General features: G+C 39.8%; 1 protein-coding gene across 12 annotated transcripts in view; it reads left to right on the forward strand.

Annotated features, from left to right (window-relative positions):
• Positions 1-16,132, forward strand: part of NRG1 (neuregulin 1) — a 458,486-nt gene that overhangs the window by 295,336 nt on the left and 147,018 nt on the right. For 11 of the 12 annotated variants that reach the window (XM_074533378.1, XM_074533379.1, XM_074533380.1 and 8 more), the window contains one exon: positions 15,374-15,551. The exons of the other annotated variant lie outside the window; for it this stretch is intronic. In XM_074533378.1, the coding sequence (XP_074389479.1) occupies positions 15,374-15,551 (178 nt within the window). The remainder of the gene's footprint in view (positions 1-15,373; positions 15,552-16,132) is intronic. 12 annotated transcript variants of the gene reach the window in all.

Consider the following 16,132-nt stretch of genomic DNA (forward strand, 5'->3'; position numbering starts at 1 on the left):
TCTTCCTGATCTTTATTGCCCTCCCACATCCCACGTGCCTGCCTTAGAGTGGTTTTCTTGAATGTTAGCCCTGATGGACAACTCCCTGCCTAGACATCCAGTTTTACAGTATTTCACATCACACCTCATAAGAAGGGGTGCAGTACAAGCATTCTGCTAGGCAGAGTGCCTGCATGATGATGTGAAGGACCCTCTGTACCTTTCTCTGATTCACTTGGACTCAGTATTGTGGGTGAAGGACCATTCATGTCAGTGGTTTCTAACAGGATACTACAGTTTAACAGTTAAGCCACGTCAGTCAGTATTAATTCAATGCCTGGGGTAGCTGAGTGTAAAATGACCAGAGTTCTGTGAATTCACATCCCATCCTACTAACTAGCTTCCCCACATGGAAGGTCAAATGTGTAGAGATGTTATTTGCCTGAGATCTTTTTTGATTGTTAGGCTTATCTGTTTTGGTGATTGCAGAAAAGTTTTTTCACTGTTTTTCATCTAATTCCATGTGATGACCAAGTCACAGTGAAACTGCTGAACAAGAGCTAAAACAGGAAAAAAAGGAAGTATTTTTCTCTCTCAATTTGTGCCTAAAACTGAGGTGACTTTTTTTGGGATGTGATGACCGTTTACTCAAATGTAACTCATAAAGTCACTCCTAGTACTTGCTTGTTTAGTGATCCTGTTGAGTCTGAATTCAAAACATTTTTTGATAAAATTTCTGCTTTTCTCCTCTCTCACGGGTCTGTTAGATTCCCCTAATGCCAAGTCCTTGTCTTTTTCTGTATTTTGATCTTTATCTATCCCTCTGCAGAATAATCAGTAAGATAACTAATACATCAGATAACATACTATTTTCTTGCCTAAAATCAAAACTTTAAGAATTTATATTGTTATTGTAGACATAGAATATCCTCAGAACTTGGGAAACTGAGTTATCAAATTGAAATTAAGATCTATGCTTAATTATGAATAAGGGTGTCATAAGAGTTAGAAGCCAGTGAAAATTTTTCTCCTTTTTTTTTTTCCTTCTTTCTGGAGAAAGAATGATGTATAAGAAAAGAAAAAGATGTTTAAAACCTCTTGTTTAAATTCAGTGCTTCCTCTGATTACTTAAAAAATGTTTTGATTGGGGAAACAAGTCATGAGGATAAATAGCTGTCAAACATTGCAGTACTGTCAAAACCAATGCCATCCCCTGAGCACTGATAGTATTAAGGAATTCAATTTAAAACTTTTTTTTTCTTTAATCTACTGGGAAAGGCTAGGATGAAAATATTGTGAGAAAGAGGGTACCTGGCTCTGGAGCTATTTGCCTTTCTCAGTATGGAAACCTTGGCTTCCATGACTGCATTCCGTGTTTGGTGCATGTTCAGTCTACCCTGGATGGGCCTGCAGAGGCTGCAGAGTGAGGTGCCTTGCACTGCCAGACAAGACGATCACTTTGTTGGTGATTTGCTGGATTTAGATCCTCTTCTGTTCTCTCTCAACTCGTGTCAGAGTTGTTGCTAAGAATCCCTGAACACACAGTGTGTGCTCACTTCCTCCACTGCAAATAGCTTGATTGTTCTATAGGCTTCATGAAAACACTAATTTGATGCTGCTTTTCCTCAATCCTTGATCTGTTAGTTTGCTACTGGAAATTCATGAAGCTCCTGGAATAAGCAGTATGTAAAAAGACCAGACCTGGGAATAACATCTTGCAAAGTTCAAAGCGTGCCTTAAATTCTTTCCAGAAACAGTGATTAAAATGGAAAAATATGGTAGACTTTCAGTGTAATTGTACTGCTGGGGTTTTTTATCATGTTTTTCAGCCATTGGGTTTTATGACATCTTTCAGTAGCCAGATACAGATTATGAATCAGTTAATATGCTGAAAACAGAATGCTTATCATCTACAAAGTATTTTGCTCTATTGATTGTTTCCATTTCCCCTAACAGTAATGGTGTCCGGCTTGGTTACTTCCTACATAGAATTCCCTTTGCAGCCAGAAGGGGGACTCAGGATATTAAATTTCAGCAGATGAGGGGAATTCGTCCTTTATGTTCTTCTTTTCTGAACATTGTTTTCTGATACTGTTCTGATTCTTCCTTGGCTTCTTCCATCAATCTTTATGGCTGTCATTGTCATAGCTTTCATTATTATGTACTTAGCAGTGTGGGACAAATTTTGCAGAAGGAAATACTGAAATGGACATTTGGACATGTCTGGAATCAGGTTCCAGTCCATCAGGAGGTGGTTTGGTGTATCACTTCTTCGTCTGTTTATCATAGGAGTTTCCAGCCCATGTGTTGCTGCATCTCCCCAGGGGTATATCTTCCCTTCAGTGTGTCAGCAGGATCCTGGACTGTAATTAATAAGGGTGTTTTATTGGCTGTTGTGATATCCAAGCATAAGAGTGTGTGGGACCCAAGAGAGTCCTGGTCTGCTCTATGGATTTCAGACCATCGTCTAGCTCATGACGAAAGAGAATAGAAGAGCATCTTTAAGCAGAGCTGTGCATGTTGCTTCATGTGCAGTGGAACAAGCTGTGAGAGAATAGCCAGAAGTTAAAAAAAAATTACAAAACAAACCAAAAAGCCAACCAAAAATAACAACAACAACAAAACAATCTGTAGAAAAGACAAAGTTTGTTCATACATTATTTTAGGTAAACAGCAGACTCAGTTTTGCACAATAGCAAAGAGTGAACCCTACCTGCCACCAGGTTTCTTGTGAGACAGCCCTGTTATCTGTTGTCATGTCCCCTTACTGGACTGAGTCTTACAGGAAACTTAATACACCTGGTAGTTCTCCTGCTGGGATTGCATAAGTTTCCCTCATAAACCCTTGTGTTTTGAAAACCCTTTGGGATCAAAGTTTTATCTCTGATTTTTTTATGTAATATTAGTTTCATTCTCATGTCTTCTAGAAAATGTGGACAAAAGAGTTGACTGACAACTCCCTAGAGTTCAGCACAGTTGGGGAGAAAGTTATGCATTCTAACTGTTGTGTGCTATTTCCAGTGAAAATCTAGATTGTAATTTGACATGATACCATCTTTTTAGGATGAAGTGGTTTTGTTTGGTTAATGAAAGACTGGTCTGTGGGGGATTTTTTGTTTTGTTGTTGTGGGTTTGTTAGTTCGTTGCTCAGGGAGTTGCATTTTTTTGCTTTTTTTTCCTCTGTTCTCTTTTTTCTCCTTTCTCTTTTTCCTGTCCTTTTTCCTTTTTCTCTTTATCATTTTTTCTTTCTCCTTTGTATCTTTTTCATTTTTCCTTTTTCTCTTTTTCCTTTTTCTCTTTTTCCTTTTTATTTTTTTCTCTTTTTTTCTTTTGGCTTTTTTTTAAGATTAAAGAAAGAAAAGACTGGCACTGTGTAAAAATTGGTTTGAACATTGTGCAGATAGTCCCTAAGAGAGATTTGAACCTGTTTTCATTCTTGATCTCATCTAGCCTAGGGAAGCATCCTTCCTGTGCCTGATAAGGAGCAGCCCCTCCTCTTAACAAATTTTGAAGTTATTTCCTTCAGAGAGCTTCAGAGAGGCACAGGGGCCACATTTGATGAGGCTGGAAAGTTTATTTTATTTCTGATTCTCCAAGAAAGATGTAAGCAATCTGCCAGGCTGCTGCAGCATGACACCAACACCACAGGGTGAGAGCCTTCTGGCTTTTCCTAAGTTGGACTTTTTCCTGAGCAGTTGTCTCAGGGTACTCTTGTGTGTGAGATTTTCTATTCTGTTAATGTAGTAAGGATTATGTAGATGGCTGCCTTCCTTGGAGCTCACCTGTCCAAACCTGTACAGAGCTGGCTTGAGGTCTGGCGTGAGTTTGTGAAAGCAGCTTTGCTGCAGATTGGTTTGCAGTGGTTCTGTTAGTGCTCTTCAGTATTTCCTCAGCAGTAAAAAAAGTACATTTTATGCTGCATGCTTTGTGTATGCATTCCACATGATTTATGACTGAAGTTGGTGCCTTGGATAGGAAGTAAAAGCAAAGGAAAAGGTTTCCTGTTGCACAAATTACAACAAACTGAAACTTCTAGTAAGATATTATACGGAACAGATAAATCACAGAAGATGACACACAAAAATCTCCAACTCAGTAGTAGGAAAATGATTATATTGTACTCAAGGCTATTTTCCCTGAGAATTAAATAAAATGGAAGCTAAGAAAGTTTTGGGACATTGCTCTGATTAGTCCTTTTGTGCAGAAGTTTATGATCACATTGATGTCTTTCTACCCTGGATGTTGAATGCATGCAAGAGTGTTGGCACACAAAAGTTGTTGTCATTAAAGTTAGATTTCTTAATGCTATTGAGGCAGAGAGAGCATTGCCTCTAGAAAGACCTGTTAGGACTAATTTAATCCAGAAGCTAAGCTTCTGATTCAAATTAATTTATTAAGGAATTGATTTTAATGTGAGTTTAATCATAGATCAGCTTTAAATCGGTTTAAATGTGTTCACAGTGAGACTTTGCATCAGCCTAAATATAATTGATTAATGTTTTAATTAGATCGCTGCAAATTTGGATATAGATAAGGTCTCTATATTTTCCTTCAGTGAAACTGTAGTACATTCCTCCATCTTCTGGGGTGAAAGTCTAGCTGTAACGAATCAATGACAAAGCATTTTATTTTCACAGGGCCTGAATTTTACCTTAGTTCTGTGTTGGGCCTTTGGTTCTTATCATATAGTAAGTAAAGCCCTGGATACCGGAAAATTGATATAATCAATTTTCTGGGTGTGATTTTATCCAAAACAGTAACACACAGAAACCACTAGTAAGTTTAAAAAATGTAGTGGGGGAAGGGAGTTTTACTTGATTTACCATGTCTTTATTCTTTTTGCTAGCAGGCTGTTCAGAATTTATGTGGAATTTATTCTCCAACTCCTTTTTAGTTAAAATTTACTATATAAATGCTGTTCTGCTGATGGAGCCTCTAGATTGGGGAATAGGCTTGGCAAATGATACACGTTGCTTACTGCCCTTCATATATTCGAGCTGGTCCACAAGGTTCACTGGTGGCTTCTACACAAGGAATATCATTGTTCTACAATAAAATCTGTAATTCCTCCTTGACAGTAGCTACTGGTGGCCACGATCACAGGGGTTGGAGTGTTACATAATTACCAACTGTTTCTTGCATGTTTTAGTCTTTTTCAAGTACTCATAATTTTTGAGGCCGCTGAAAGGTCTTGAGGAAAGGCTGAAATGGCAGCATGGACTGTGTTGTTGTGGACAGAAGCCCCAGGCTGGACTTGATGGCCTGGAGATCTGTGTCACAGTTTTTCTATATTTGTGGGAAATTTCCACTCCTATTTGGATCACTTCCTACCATTCACACACATTTCTCAATATGCAATTCCAGCACCTCCTGGTGCTGGAATATACTTTAAAAAGCCATATAATTTTCCCAATATAATTTTTTAACTTTTACCTAGAGTCCAAAACCATTTCAGAGTGCATAATTTGTCTTGTCCCGCCTCAGGTGATGGCTGCACCACGGCATGTATCTGCACTTTACTTATCATGTGGTTATGGATTTTTTGGAGGTTGGCCTTTAAAAGGATGTCTAATCTTGTATAAGAATTTAGCTAATGGGGAGATTTCCGATTATGTATTTTTGCAAGCTGTTCCCAATTGCAAGTATTTCGCAGCAATTGTAAGAATTCTGTGCAAGTTCTCATTTGTCTGAAGATAGCATGTATATTTTCAAACAGTTGTGGCATAAATGCTTCCTTTTCACTGCAGTTTCCATTTCTGATTTGCCACAGCTGCAGAGTATAAATTTGAGTTCAAGTATGTTGGAAGTAAGTTATATTGAAGGGTACATGATGAAATCTCTCTGCCTACTGTGCCAGTCCATAATGTTAAATGCCATGTTTAAATTTTTGCTGAGCTGCGTTTGAGTTCATGATTTTTTTTCCAATGCCCAGGTGTATCCAGTTCCCTGACTCCTGAAATGTGGCAAATCGCTTTCTGTCTCATTGGCTAAAGGGTTTGCACTCCTCCTGATAACAAAAACAAACAAACAAACAAAAAACCCACAAAAAACTCAAAACAAAATAAAAAAAAAAAAAGGAAAAAAAAATTCCAACAGGTTCTTCCAAGCAATGGCCACTTTGTCAGCTTCAGTGACCTGGACTAGTTGTGCTGTGTCCCTGAGGAAAAACACATCCTTTTGCTTTGGGTGTGTCGCTTCTGGAATTGTGAGACCTCATGATTTTTCCTTTAGTGTGCAGGTACAAAAGCAGTCATATTTCAAATTGAGTAGAGGGCAGGGAACATTGAATTTTCAGTTGTTGTATAGCTGGGGTGGGTCTGGCGCGTCATCTGCTCTATCTGTGATCAACGCCAGAAGAAAATTATTAGAAAATCTTTGAGATTGCAGTGGAAGAACTACTGTTGCTTTCCAGCCTGTGCAGTCTTCTAGTATACAGATGTTTTTGTAGGCCTATATCTTTCTACAGCCTGTGCTGAACACCCACACAAGTCCTAGAAATTGCTAGGAGAGCTGACCACAAAGAATTTAAATGAGAGGAGGGGAAGGAAAGTGACGAATGAGGAACCAGACCCACAGTGTTAAGTTTGACTTGTGCTTAAGCAAACCAATATCTTGAAAGTTTCAAAATTCTTCACACTGCTGTAAATATTTTATGCAGCCAGTAATGCAACAACTTCTTCATTTTGATGCTCCAATTAATCTTGGTTTTCCCAAATTCATTTCTGTGATTTTATTTTCTTTCTGATCATGTCAAGCAAGCCAGCAGACAGGTTTCAGCTTAGGTTTTCCATCTTCCCACCCCAAAACTTCAATATAGATGAGTGGTTCTTTGTGTAGAGGAACAAGGGCAGACAAATGAACCTCCTAAACTTCCAGTTGTGTCTTGGGATATCCAGACGTTTTCTCATTAATTTGTGAAAAGTGTTGGCCTCTGTGTGAACTTAGTGAGACGGAGATTGTTTTGGTCTTTGGGGAGTCAGTTGTTTTGGGGAATTCCATTTTGTTTCTTCCTGTATGCTAATTATTCATTCCAGTGGTTATATCCCTAAACTCAGATTACTTATGTGTCCTTATTAGTGGTGGCAGTGACTAGCTCTGTGAACCCATACAGGAGAAGTTGGTTAGTGGTGACCTATTAAAGTAACCTTCATTCCACATTCTGGATATTGCCTTCTGACCACCATTTCCATGTATTTCACCTGTCTTGGCACTCCCTACTCCCTGTGTTTTCTCATTTTTTAGTAAGATATCCTTGTGGACAGCAGGTCCTTCTGGCTTTCTTGTTCAACATGGAAAACTGTTTTAATACTGGGAAAGCTTATGTGCATACAGTGGCCATAATATTGTCTGATGTTATTGAAATTCTGCTTGATGCTGGGTGTTTCTCCTATACATATATGATTGAGCTCTCACTGTTGGAGTAGGGACAATGTGCCTTACTCAATGAGAAAGACCTCTGACCAGGGATTTAAAAGTGTGCTGGCAGTGTTGCTGGATGTGTATTGTTACTACTTCTCTTAAGTCTTCCACAGCCTCAGGAGGAGGAGGAGGATTTTTAGACATGTGAAAGCCTGCCATGGGTAGATTTACACTGGGCAATTTATTGGCTGAGTCATGGTACACTTTGGGAAGTGGAACTGTTGCAGAATCAGAAAATGCTGCAAAGCCAAGAGAACAGTGTAAGCCAGAAGCAAAAATGGGTGACTAGGGTCAGAAGAAAGCAATGACTCATGTGACGGAGCGAAGGGAGGCAAGCACATCCGATGATCAGCAAGTCTCAAATTTATTGATCCGTCTTACATGCTTTTATAGTAGTGTTAATTAAGCTCATACATATTGCAAAAGCTAAGCTCATCATTAGCTACAGATTAAATGTCAACTCCTTTTTTGTAGCTACATTCTCAAGATGCTTTGTAGTTTTCTGTCAAGACTAGTACCTGTTTATACATCTTGCTGTTGTTGTCTTCCTACCTGCTCAAGAGCAGTGTTGTTGTTTTCTAGTTACTCGCTCAAGAGCACGGCGTTGTTGTTTTCTCATAAAGAAAAGGCTGAGAACTTACTGCTTGCATCTGCATTTTTACTGCTTAACCAGCTGTATATGATCATAGCCTTTTCCCTCAAGCCACGTCTGCACAAAACTCTCCACACTCGTGTCCTTTGCATGTGAGAATCCCAGCTTTTCTGGAACAGTGTGAAGAGAAAGAGCATGGTGGACAAATGCTGAAAGGGTGGAGAAGCAGCTGGAGGCCTGAAATAAAAACACGAGTTACAAAGTATAATGCATAGGATTTGCAAAGCTTACAGGATTTGACACACAGAAATCTCTGTGTTTTCTGGTGATGTCAAAACAGGAGTAGACCAGAGAATATGAAATGTGAGAGGGAGAGGAGGAGATGGCCACAGCAGTTTTGAGACCCTGAAGCCTGAGAGGCTAAAGCTCTAAGGAAGCTATTTTAAAAAAGTAAATTCTACCAAAAAGAAAAAAAAAAAAAGGAAAAAAAAAAAAGGACTTGCCAAAGAACTGGATTTTCATCATTAATGCAGAGAAATAGCTTCTGAATTTATACCATTTGTTTGGTTTTTCTTCCCAACATTATCTTAGGGCATACCATTGTAGCTACACAAGTACCATAGCAGAGTCCCAAAGTTTAAATTTTCCATGCTCCTCAGTCCAGTGGTCTGCTGAACCTTACAGCTCTGGCCATAAAGTGAAGGCTGAGACCCAGACAAGTTAACAGTGTGTTGCAGCCTTTGCTTTTATGTGGTTCTATCAGCTGCACTGCCCTCTGTTTAATGAGTCACTGAATGACTTTTTTCAAGAAAAAGTAGAAATTAGTGCTTAACATTCTTACACTGGAGAGCAAACAAGAGAAGAGATATATGTATGGTATGGCAAACTGCCACATCATTCCTTCTTTCATCTCAATTCAAGGCACACAATGTGAGTCAAACTTTTTTTAAATCTGCAGTCCTGAAATTCAGCTCCTAAATGGAAAGTGGCTTCATGTGAAAAAAAATCAAAAAATACCAAGTACCTGCAAATCCCCTTGAAGTCCAAGGGACTTACCCTGCCCAGCGTTTCTGTGTTTGGCTTACTTTAATTTTAGTGTTCAAGTAAAGATTCTGGAGTCCCTGTTTATGCACTTAGGTATGTAAAATATGGACCTGCAGATTCTTCCATGAACTTTCCAAGCTGTTTTCACTGAATCACTTTTTGGATATCAACTATATTTGTTTTACACTGTCCCACATTTTCAGTCTGTGTGATCAGGTGTTTGTATTGACAGTGTCTAACAGGATCATCAAAGCTTACCAGGGATGCAGCCAGTTGGAGTAGCTGAAGCACTGAGAATCAGAGGAGAGAGTATTTAATGTGATCAGGCAGCATGTTCCTGCAGACACGATCATCAGTAAATAAATTAGGTGTTGACCTTTAAATCATAATCTTTAGGTTAGACACTTGCTCACACCCAGCTTCCCTTGCAAAACCTACATTTTGCTTTGAACACAATTCTCTGTCTCTGAGGAGGCATAAGTTCAGAAACTGATATCTTGAGTGTCTGCAGGAGAATGGACAGCCTGTCATTATCATGTTACACTGAATAAATGGATGCTCTCAGGCTTTCCTCCTGGACACAATACTTCTAGACATGCTGCTTTGTCACTACCATCCTTTTTCACTCTACTGGAGATGCTTTCTGCTTGTTGAGTGGAAGGAGGGGGTGGGGGCAGGAGAGAGACCTACTCTTTGTGCATAGTAATTCTTCCATGTGCCCATTTTCAGTGTCCTGTTTAAAATTCTGCCTTCCCAAGGCCATGTTATGAATTGGCCCATGGTACTCTCATTGGCAGGGTTTACTGCGCTTGTGACAGAGAGAATGCAGAGAAGATTTACGCAAGCTCCCAGAGCAGCTTCATGGCTAGGGATAAATATCCATGAACACTGGCATGACACAGCATGCACTTGAAAGCATCTCATGCCAAATAACAAATATGTTTGGTAGAGATCTGTGGGTATGTTGGTGCAGCATTACTTTGACAGGACCAAGTGAGACTTCAGTACCATCATACCTAAACCTGGTTGTCAGATTAGCATCTGTCTTTGTGACTGGCTTTTGGGAGTAGTTACTTTGATTTATAGAGGCATTTGCTGCTTCCATGCTGTTCCAGTGCTTAAAGAGCACAGCTATAGCACTATTTCTCTCTATTTCTCTTATTTCTTGGCTCCTGACCATGTTGCTAGCTATTCCTTTGGTACTCAACTTTAATTTGGCTTTTGCAATACCTGAAATTTCTGTAAAGATTTCATTTTAGCATCACTAGAAAGAATTATATTCTGTGGATGTTGATTTTATGTGTAGTTCAAGATAAATGTCAGGTTTGCATTTTTCTTTTTGCTCTTGTCTGTGCAGACACAAGTATAAAAATATCAAGACCCAGACCTGAAGTGCATCTGACAGTATTTTCAAAATAATTCAGAATTTCCCATTAAGTAGCCAAATCATTTGTTTGGATTTTCACTGAACACGAGTCCTTCAGCTGGCGTTCAGTTACTCTGGTATTTTGGAGAGCTGGGTGTTCTATCATTTCGCACAGGGTTTTGTCTTGTAGGTAATCTGCACAGAGACTTCCTGCAGAGATATTTGCAGGAAATAGTCCAATTTTGAAAAGTGTTCAGAATTCAAATGTTGCCTGAGAAAATTATAGGAGAATTAAAACCAAGAGAAGGAACACAAATTTTCGTGGGTTTTAATTATTTATTTGTTTGTGGATTTTCGTTGCTGTGTGACTTGGTGGTTTTTTTTTTTATTTGTTTGGTTAGGGTTTGGGGGGCTTTGCAGTGAGGCTTTTTGTCTGAGCGGGAGCAGTGTGCATTTTAAAGTGCAGCTTATATGTTTAGAAAACCTGGTCTGCTGATGATAAGTCTGACCTTGATTATAATCTCATATGCAAGGGGAGAAGGCTTTTGGAAATAATGTAATTTGTCCTGCATTACTTCCCTGCCTTGAGCATTATACTGGGAAAAAAAAAAAAAAAGAAAATTAAAAAAACAGAAAAGAAAAAAAGACAGTAAGTCTGAGGCCAAAGCAATGGATGTTATTGCTTTGGCTTCTATTACCCCTCACCAAGCTGTTTGTCACAACTCTGCAGCAAACTCTGCACATGTGCCTACTGGCAAGCATGTCTAATACACTCCTGTGCTCAGACTCTCAAAAGGCTTTGCGCCTTCCTAGGGAAAGAAAAGACACGGAAATAAAAACAACCACTCATGGAATTTCAGCTGAGTGTGGTTGTGTGATAATATTTTGCAGGTTTCCTGTTTAATTTGTTCAATGTGTTGAGCTTCCATGCAGATTAACTATACAATCAAGCACTGAAAGTGAGGAGATTGATGTTCTTTGCCAAACTCGCAAGTCTAGGCAGAAGTTATCTGCACTCATACATTATCAGTGAGTCTTTTGCAGAGAGAATATGGAAATTTGTGTTCCTTATCTGCAATGCTATTATGCAGGCCAACAGACATGGGCTTCTGAAAAAATTGCTAACAAAATGACAGCTATTCAAGCCATGTTAATAAGGAAAGATCTAACACCTTACTTGCTTTTGCCTGTTAAACCCTTCCAACTGTGTGTGGCTTTGCTGACACAACTGCTCCACTGCTTTGTGTTCTCTCGCTTTTATCACCCTTGCTGCTTTCTTAGAAAGTCTGTCAAAGCAGGGGAGGTCCATGGGTCACAGAGAGACATCCTGACTGGGTAGTGTGAGAAGCCTGGGTGCCTTTCTGTGTGCCTAATTGACTCTTAAATGTGAGGCCCTACTACATTTTGGCACAAGGAATACAGATAAAGTAGATGCCCCACCAGATCTTTAATTCAAGCAGTTCCTCTTTCTGAATACTTCCACACTTAGTTTATGCAGTTTCTCTTCAGGATTTGTCTGTTCTTGTTTGCTCCTTTGTCATTCTGTGATGGATGGCATGTGTAACACCTCTGCTGGTGCCATACCAGAGCTGCTCACAAAGGCACTGCTCAAATAGTGACCTGTAGGAAATGCTGTGAGGCTCCCTTCCATTTTCATTTTAACTGAGTCCTTGTGTCCCCGACGGCACTTCAACATGTAGGAAATGCAGAAAGTGTTTTTGTCGCCCTTCCTGCCTCATTCCTGCCTGCCATGGGCAGTCTCACACAATGGGCAGAAACCTCACTGGCGGCAGGAGCGGTCCTGCTGCGTGACAGGCACAGCAAGGAGAAGAGGAAGGGAGCCAAGCTGGCAGGAGATGCTGAGGGGACAAAGAGGGAAGGGGTGAAGAGGCAAGGGGAGGGTGGTATCAGGAAGAGCAATGTCTAGTTATAATTATAAGCATTTTTGTCTCTTCTAAAAGCATTTTTGCCCTGCAGACAAAGTTCTGTCTTGCCAGCACCATAGAATTGGCACAGACTGTGATGAAACTCAGCTACCTCTTGCAACAGTTGAAGCTGTAGCTGATCTTGATCCAAGTGTACAATGCTGTAGTTTTATCAGCACAAGCTTTCTCATATGCCTGGCAGGTCTGATTAACTTTTGCAAAACTGTAACTGAAAGGAAACAAACATCGTGTAAATGAAAAGAATAAAAAAAACCTCCAAGAAACAATCTCTTTTCTGTCATGTCTGTGAACAGCTTTTACGATTTTCCCTGGAGAGCCTGCATGCTTGGACAGCGAGTTACTGTGAATTAGTGAGGGTCACTGCCATTGATTAAATCCTCTTTTATGTTTCCCGGTAACTCCTGAATTATGGCAAGAGTTGAGCATATTAATTTAACGCTTTTCTTTTTTTTCACTGACAGCTCTGACGGAAGAAAAAAATCTGCAAGTCATTTTGAGCAGATAATACTGAATTAAAATAAAAATCAGGAACAAAATGGCATCTCTCTTTTATTCCCAGTTTCACATTGCTATGTTGAAGGAACAGGCAATAACTAGTTGAAGTCCTTAGCACAAAAATTTTCATCCTTGCAGTTGTGGTGCAGTTTTAATTTATGCAAGATACAGACTAGGACTATTACAAGTGAAAGATAGTAAAATAAGGAATAATGCCTTTGTATTTCAAACCTCTGCATCTCCTTTTCTTACATAGTGACAAAAGACTATAAATTTAACTCTTCAATGACAGAATGAAGCTATTAGCACAAGCCTCAGTAGTAAGGCTCTTACTTAATGCTAATTGTTTTTCTTGGAAATTTGAAACATTATTAACCTAAAATTTTATGTTCAGACAATATTTACATGTGTTCTTATATAAATGTATATATATATATATATATATATATATATATATATATATATATATAAACACACACTTATAAAAGTGTATGTATTTATTTAAACATATTGGTTTCAGGATGGTGTGTGGGCACTTGTTTTTCTGAAATCAAAAGTTGTTTTCATAGTGTTTTGAGAACACACTGAAATTTCCAAAATTATTCAGGACAGTGGGAGAAAATGGAAACCAACATATGAGAAGATTTTCTTGTCATGAAATGCTGGGCCTTTACCTGATCCATCCCAGTGGAACACTGACAGATGTGCCTGCCCTGTGTATACCACATCTTGGATGCCATTGCTAGAGAAGTCTCTCTCTCAGACATTTTGTTGATGCCTAGAACACCTTCTGCCAGAAACTTGTTGTCCACACCAGCAGAGGTGCATGGAGAAAGTTGTCACCTTCCTGTTAATCAGGAGTTTTTTAATTATGGAAGACTTGTTCATTTTCTGTCCTCTGCTGGTGTCACAGCAGGTATCACCTCATTTGGTCAATCACTGCAGACCACATTTTCCCAAACACCACCGTTTATGCTGCTCTGGGCTCAGTTCCAGGAAATTAAAAGTTTCCCTCTGCTTTCCTGGGGTGCGAAAGGCTGCCTTACATGTGGGATAGGCCATGCTGCTGCCTTCAGCAGTCACCCACTTATTGGACACGTGCATATCAGTCCTTTATTTGGGCTTCTCATAATTATGATTATGATGGTGCTACTTGCTTTTTGTCTTACTGGAATAATAATTAGGGGCAACTGATGTCAGTAAGTCTCCGCAAATATACAAGGAGCAGATACCAAAACATAGTCAAGAGTTTCCAGTTTCTTAGGATATTTTCTTGCACAGGGCTCTGTTGGAGACCCTTTGGTGTCTCTTTAAGTCTGCATGTTATGGAGAATTATTTGACCACAGTGGCCATTTGTGTCCTTGAACAATATTACAGCTGTTCGAGGCACAAAATGCCCTGCAGCTGGAGGCACTGCATGGCCATAGTGACTCCCTGGAGGCTCAGGCAGGGCACAGCTGAGCAAGGCTGGACTTAGGGGCTATCACCCACCAGCTGACCAGCTGCAGTACTCCATATTAGCCCTCCCCAGTTGTGTAGTAAAGGTGTTATGTTAAGCCTCAGGGAAAGCAAGGTCGGGTATAGGTGTTTTACCTATGCATTGGAGCACAGTAGTGGCTGATTTACAGCTAATGCACGGGGGTCAGATGAAGGGTAGCATCTCACAGAAGGACTGCATCTTCTTGTGAAGGCTTTCCTCAAAGACCAGTAGCCACGTGGAATTTCAGAGGTCTATAACTTAGAAAGTCTGAAATGGTTGGAGGTTTACACATAGAAAAAATGTTATTGCTACGACACGGTAGAAATTGAGATGCTTCAGCTGGAACCCTACAGTGTGTTGACTAAGCCTTTTCAATGCAGTGTCCCCTTCTGGGTCCAAAATACCCTTAATTGATATTGATTCTGTTGATGGGCTTCCAGGCCTGTTGTCTTTTGCCTCAGGGAAAGGATATGACCAAGCTGAGGTTTGAGGTAGGCGTATAATGTAGGTTGTAATGTTTGGCTGGGACAAGAGCCTTTCCCTGACATGAGGGAGGCTGTAGAGCTTATATTTATGCTTTTAACTGCCTGTCAGATCAGTTGCACCTGGAGCCTTTGCATAGTCCCTAACTCATAGCAATTGAAATTAGTAAAGCTGCAAGGTACCCTGCCTTTGCCTTTGTGTGTTACCAGTCAGAGGTGCCTGCCACAGTGTGCTGTCTTGTGCCTAGGTGCACACAATCAAATAATGCTGTTAGTGCTCCATGCTATATTCAGAACCAGCACTTTGGTTCTCACTGTGGCTTTCGAGTTGTAAGACTCGAAAATAGGAGATCTCCAATAGGAGATCTCCAAAGCATCAAAGTGGGCTGTCATTAAATGTGCCCTTATGCTTTAAGGACAATACAGATCCTTGTTTTTCAGAGGTTTTTGCTGAAGTATTGCCAGTCTGGTTGGGGTTTCACTGTCCATGCTTTGCCTAGCTCAACTTGAGTAAGCGTTTTCCCTTTTGAGGATGGCCTAATCACCACCACGTTCTTTTATTTCTTTAGCGGTGCCCCTCAAATTGAAGGAAATGAAAAACCAAGAGGCTGCTGTGGGTCAGAAGCTAGTGCTAAGGTGTGAAACCACTTCAGAGTATCCTGCGCTCAGATTCAAATGGTTAAAGAATGGGAAGGAAATAACCAAAAAAAACAGACCGGAAAATATCAAGATCCCAAAAAAACAAAAGTAAGTACAAAATAATATCTTTCAAGTGGGGCTGGGAGGGCTGGGAAGTGATGTTCACCAGAATGTAAGCATTGAGGTTGTTAAATGCAGTAACCCAAAGCTGAAAGCTATGAGTTACAGAGGAAAAAAACCTAAGAAAACAGAAACCAATATTATTGTTCCTGAAAGTATGAATGAAGTGTGAGTGTGATGTAAAATTAATTTTCCCTTCTCAATTTCAGTTGTTTTCTGATAGCCAAAGGCTGTGATTTCAACTGGTAAACCTTGGAGACAGGCCATTTTTAAACTGCTAACAAGAATAGAGATACTTTTTGTTTATTGTTTAAAATCAAACGCTTAAATTCATCAAAGGGTCACAGATTTTGAAATATTTTAGTGATTTTTTTTCCCAGCAGTTTAATCCTTTAGAATGGCTGAATGCTGTCCTCATTAGCTCTGAATATCTTTGCAAGCATGCAGTAGTCCTTTACCAGAGGCATTCCTGCACTTGCAGAACAAGGCACTGGTGTAGATGTCAGCCAAATAGCAAAGCAGGCTAATCCTATCTGCCTGTCTGGTGGTAAGTTCTCCCCACATGTGAC

Source organism: Zonotrichia albicollis, chromosome Z, assembly GCF_047830755.1.
Source record: "Zonotrichia albicollis isolate bZonAlb1 chromosome Z, bZonAlb1.hap1, whole genome shotgun sequence".
Lineage (NCBI taxonomy): Eukaryota > Metazoa > Chordata > Aves > Passeriformes > Passerellidae > Zonotrichia > Zonotrichia albicollis.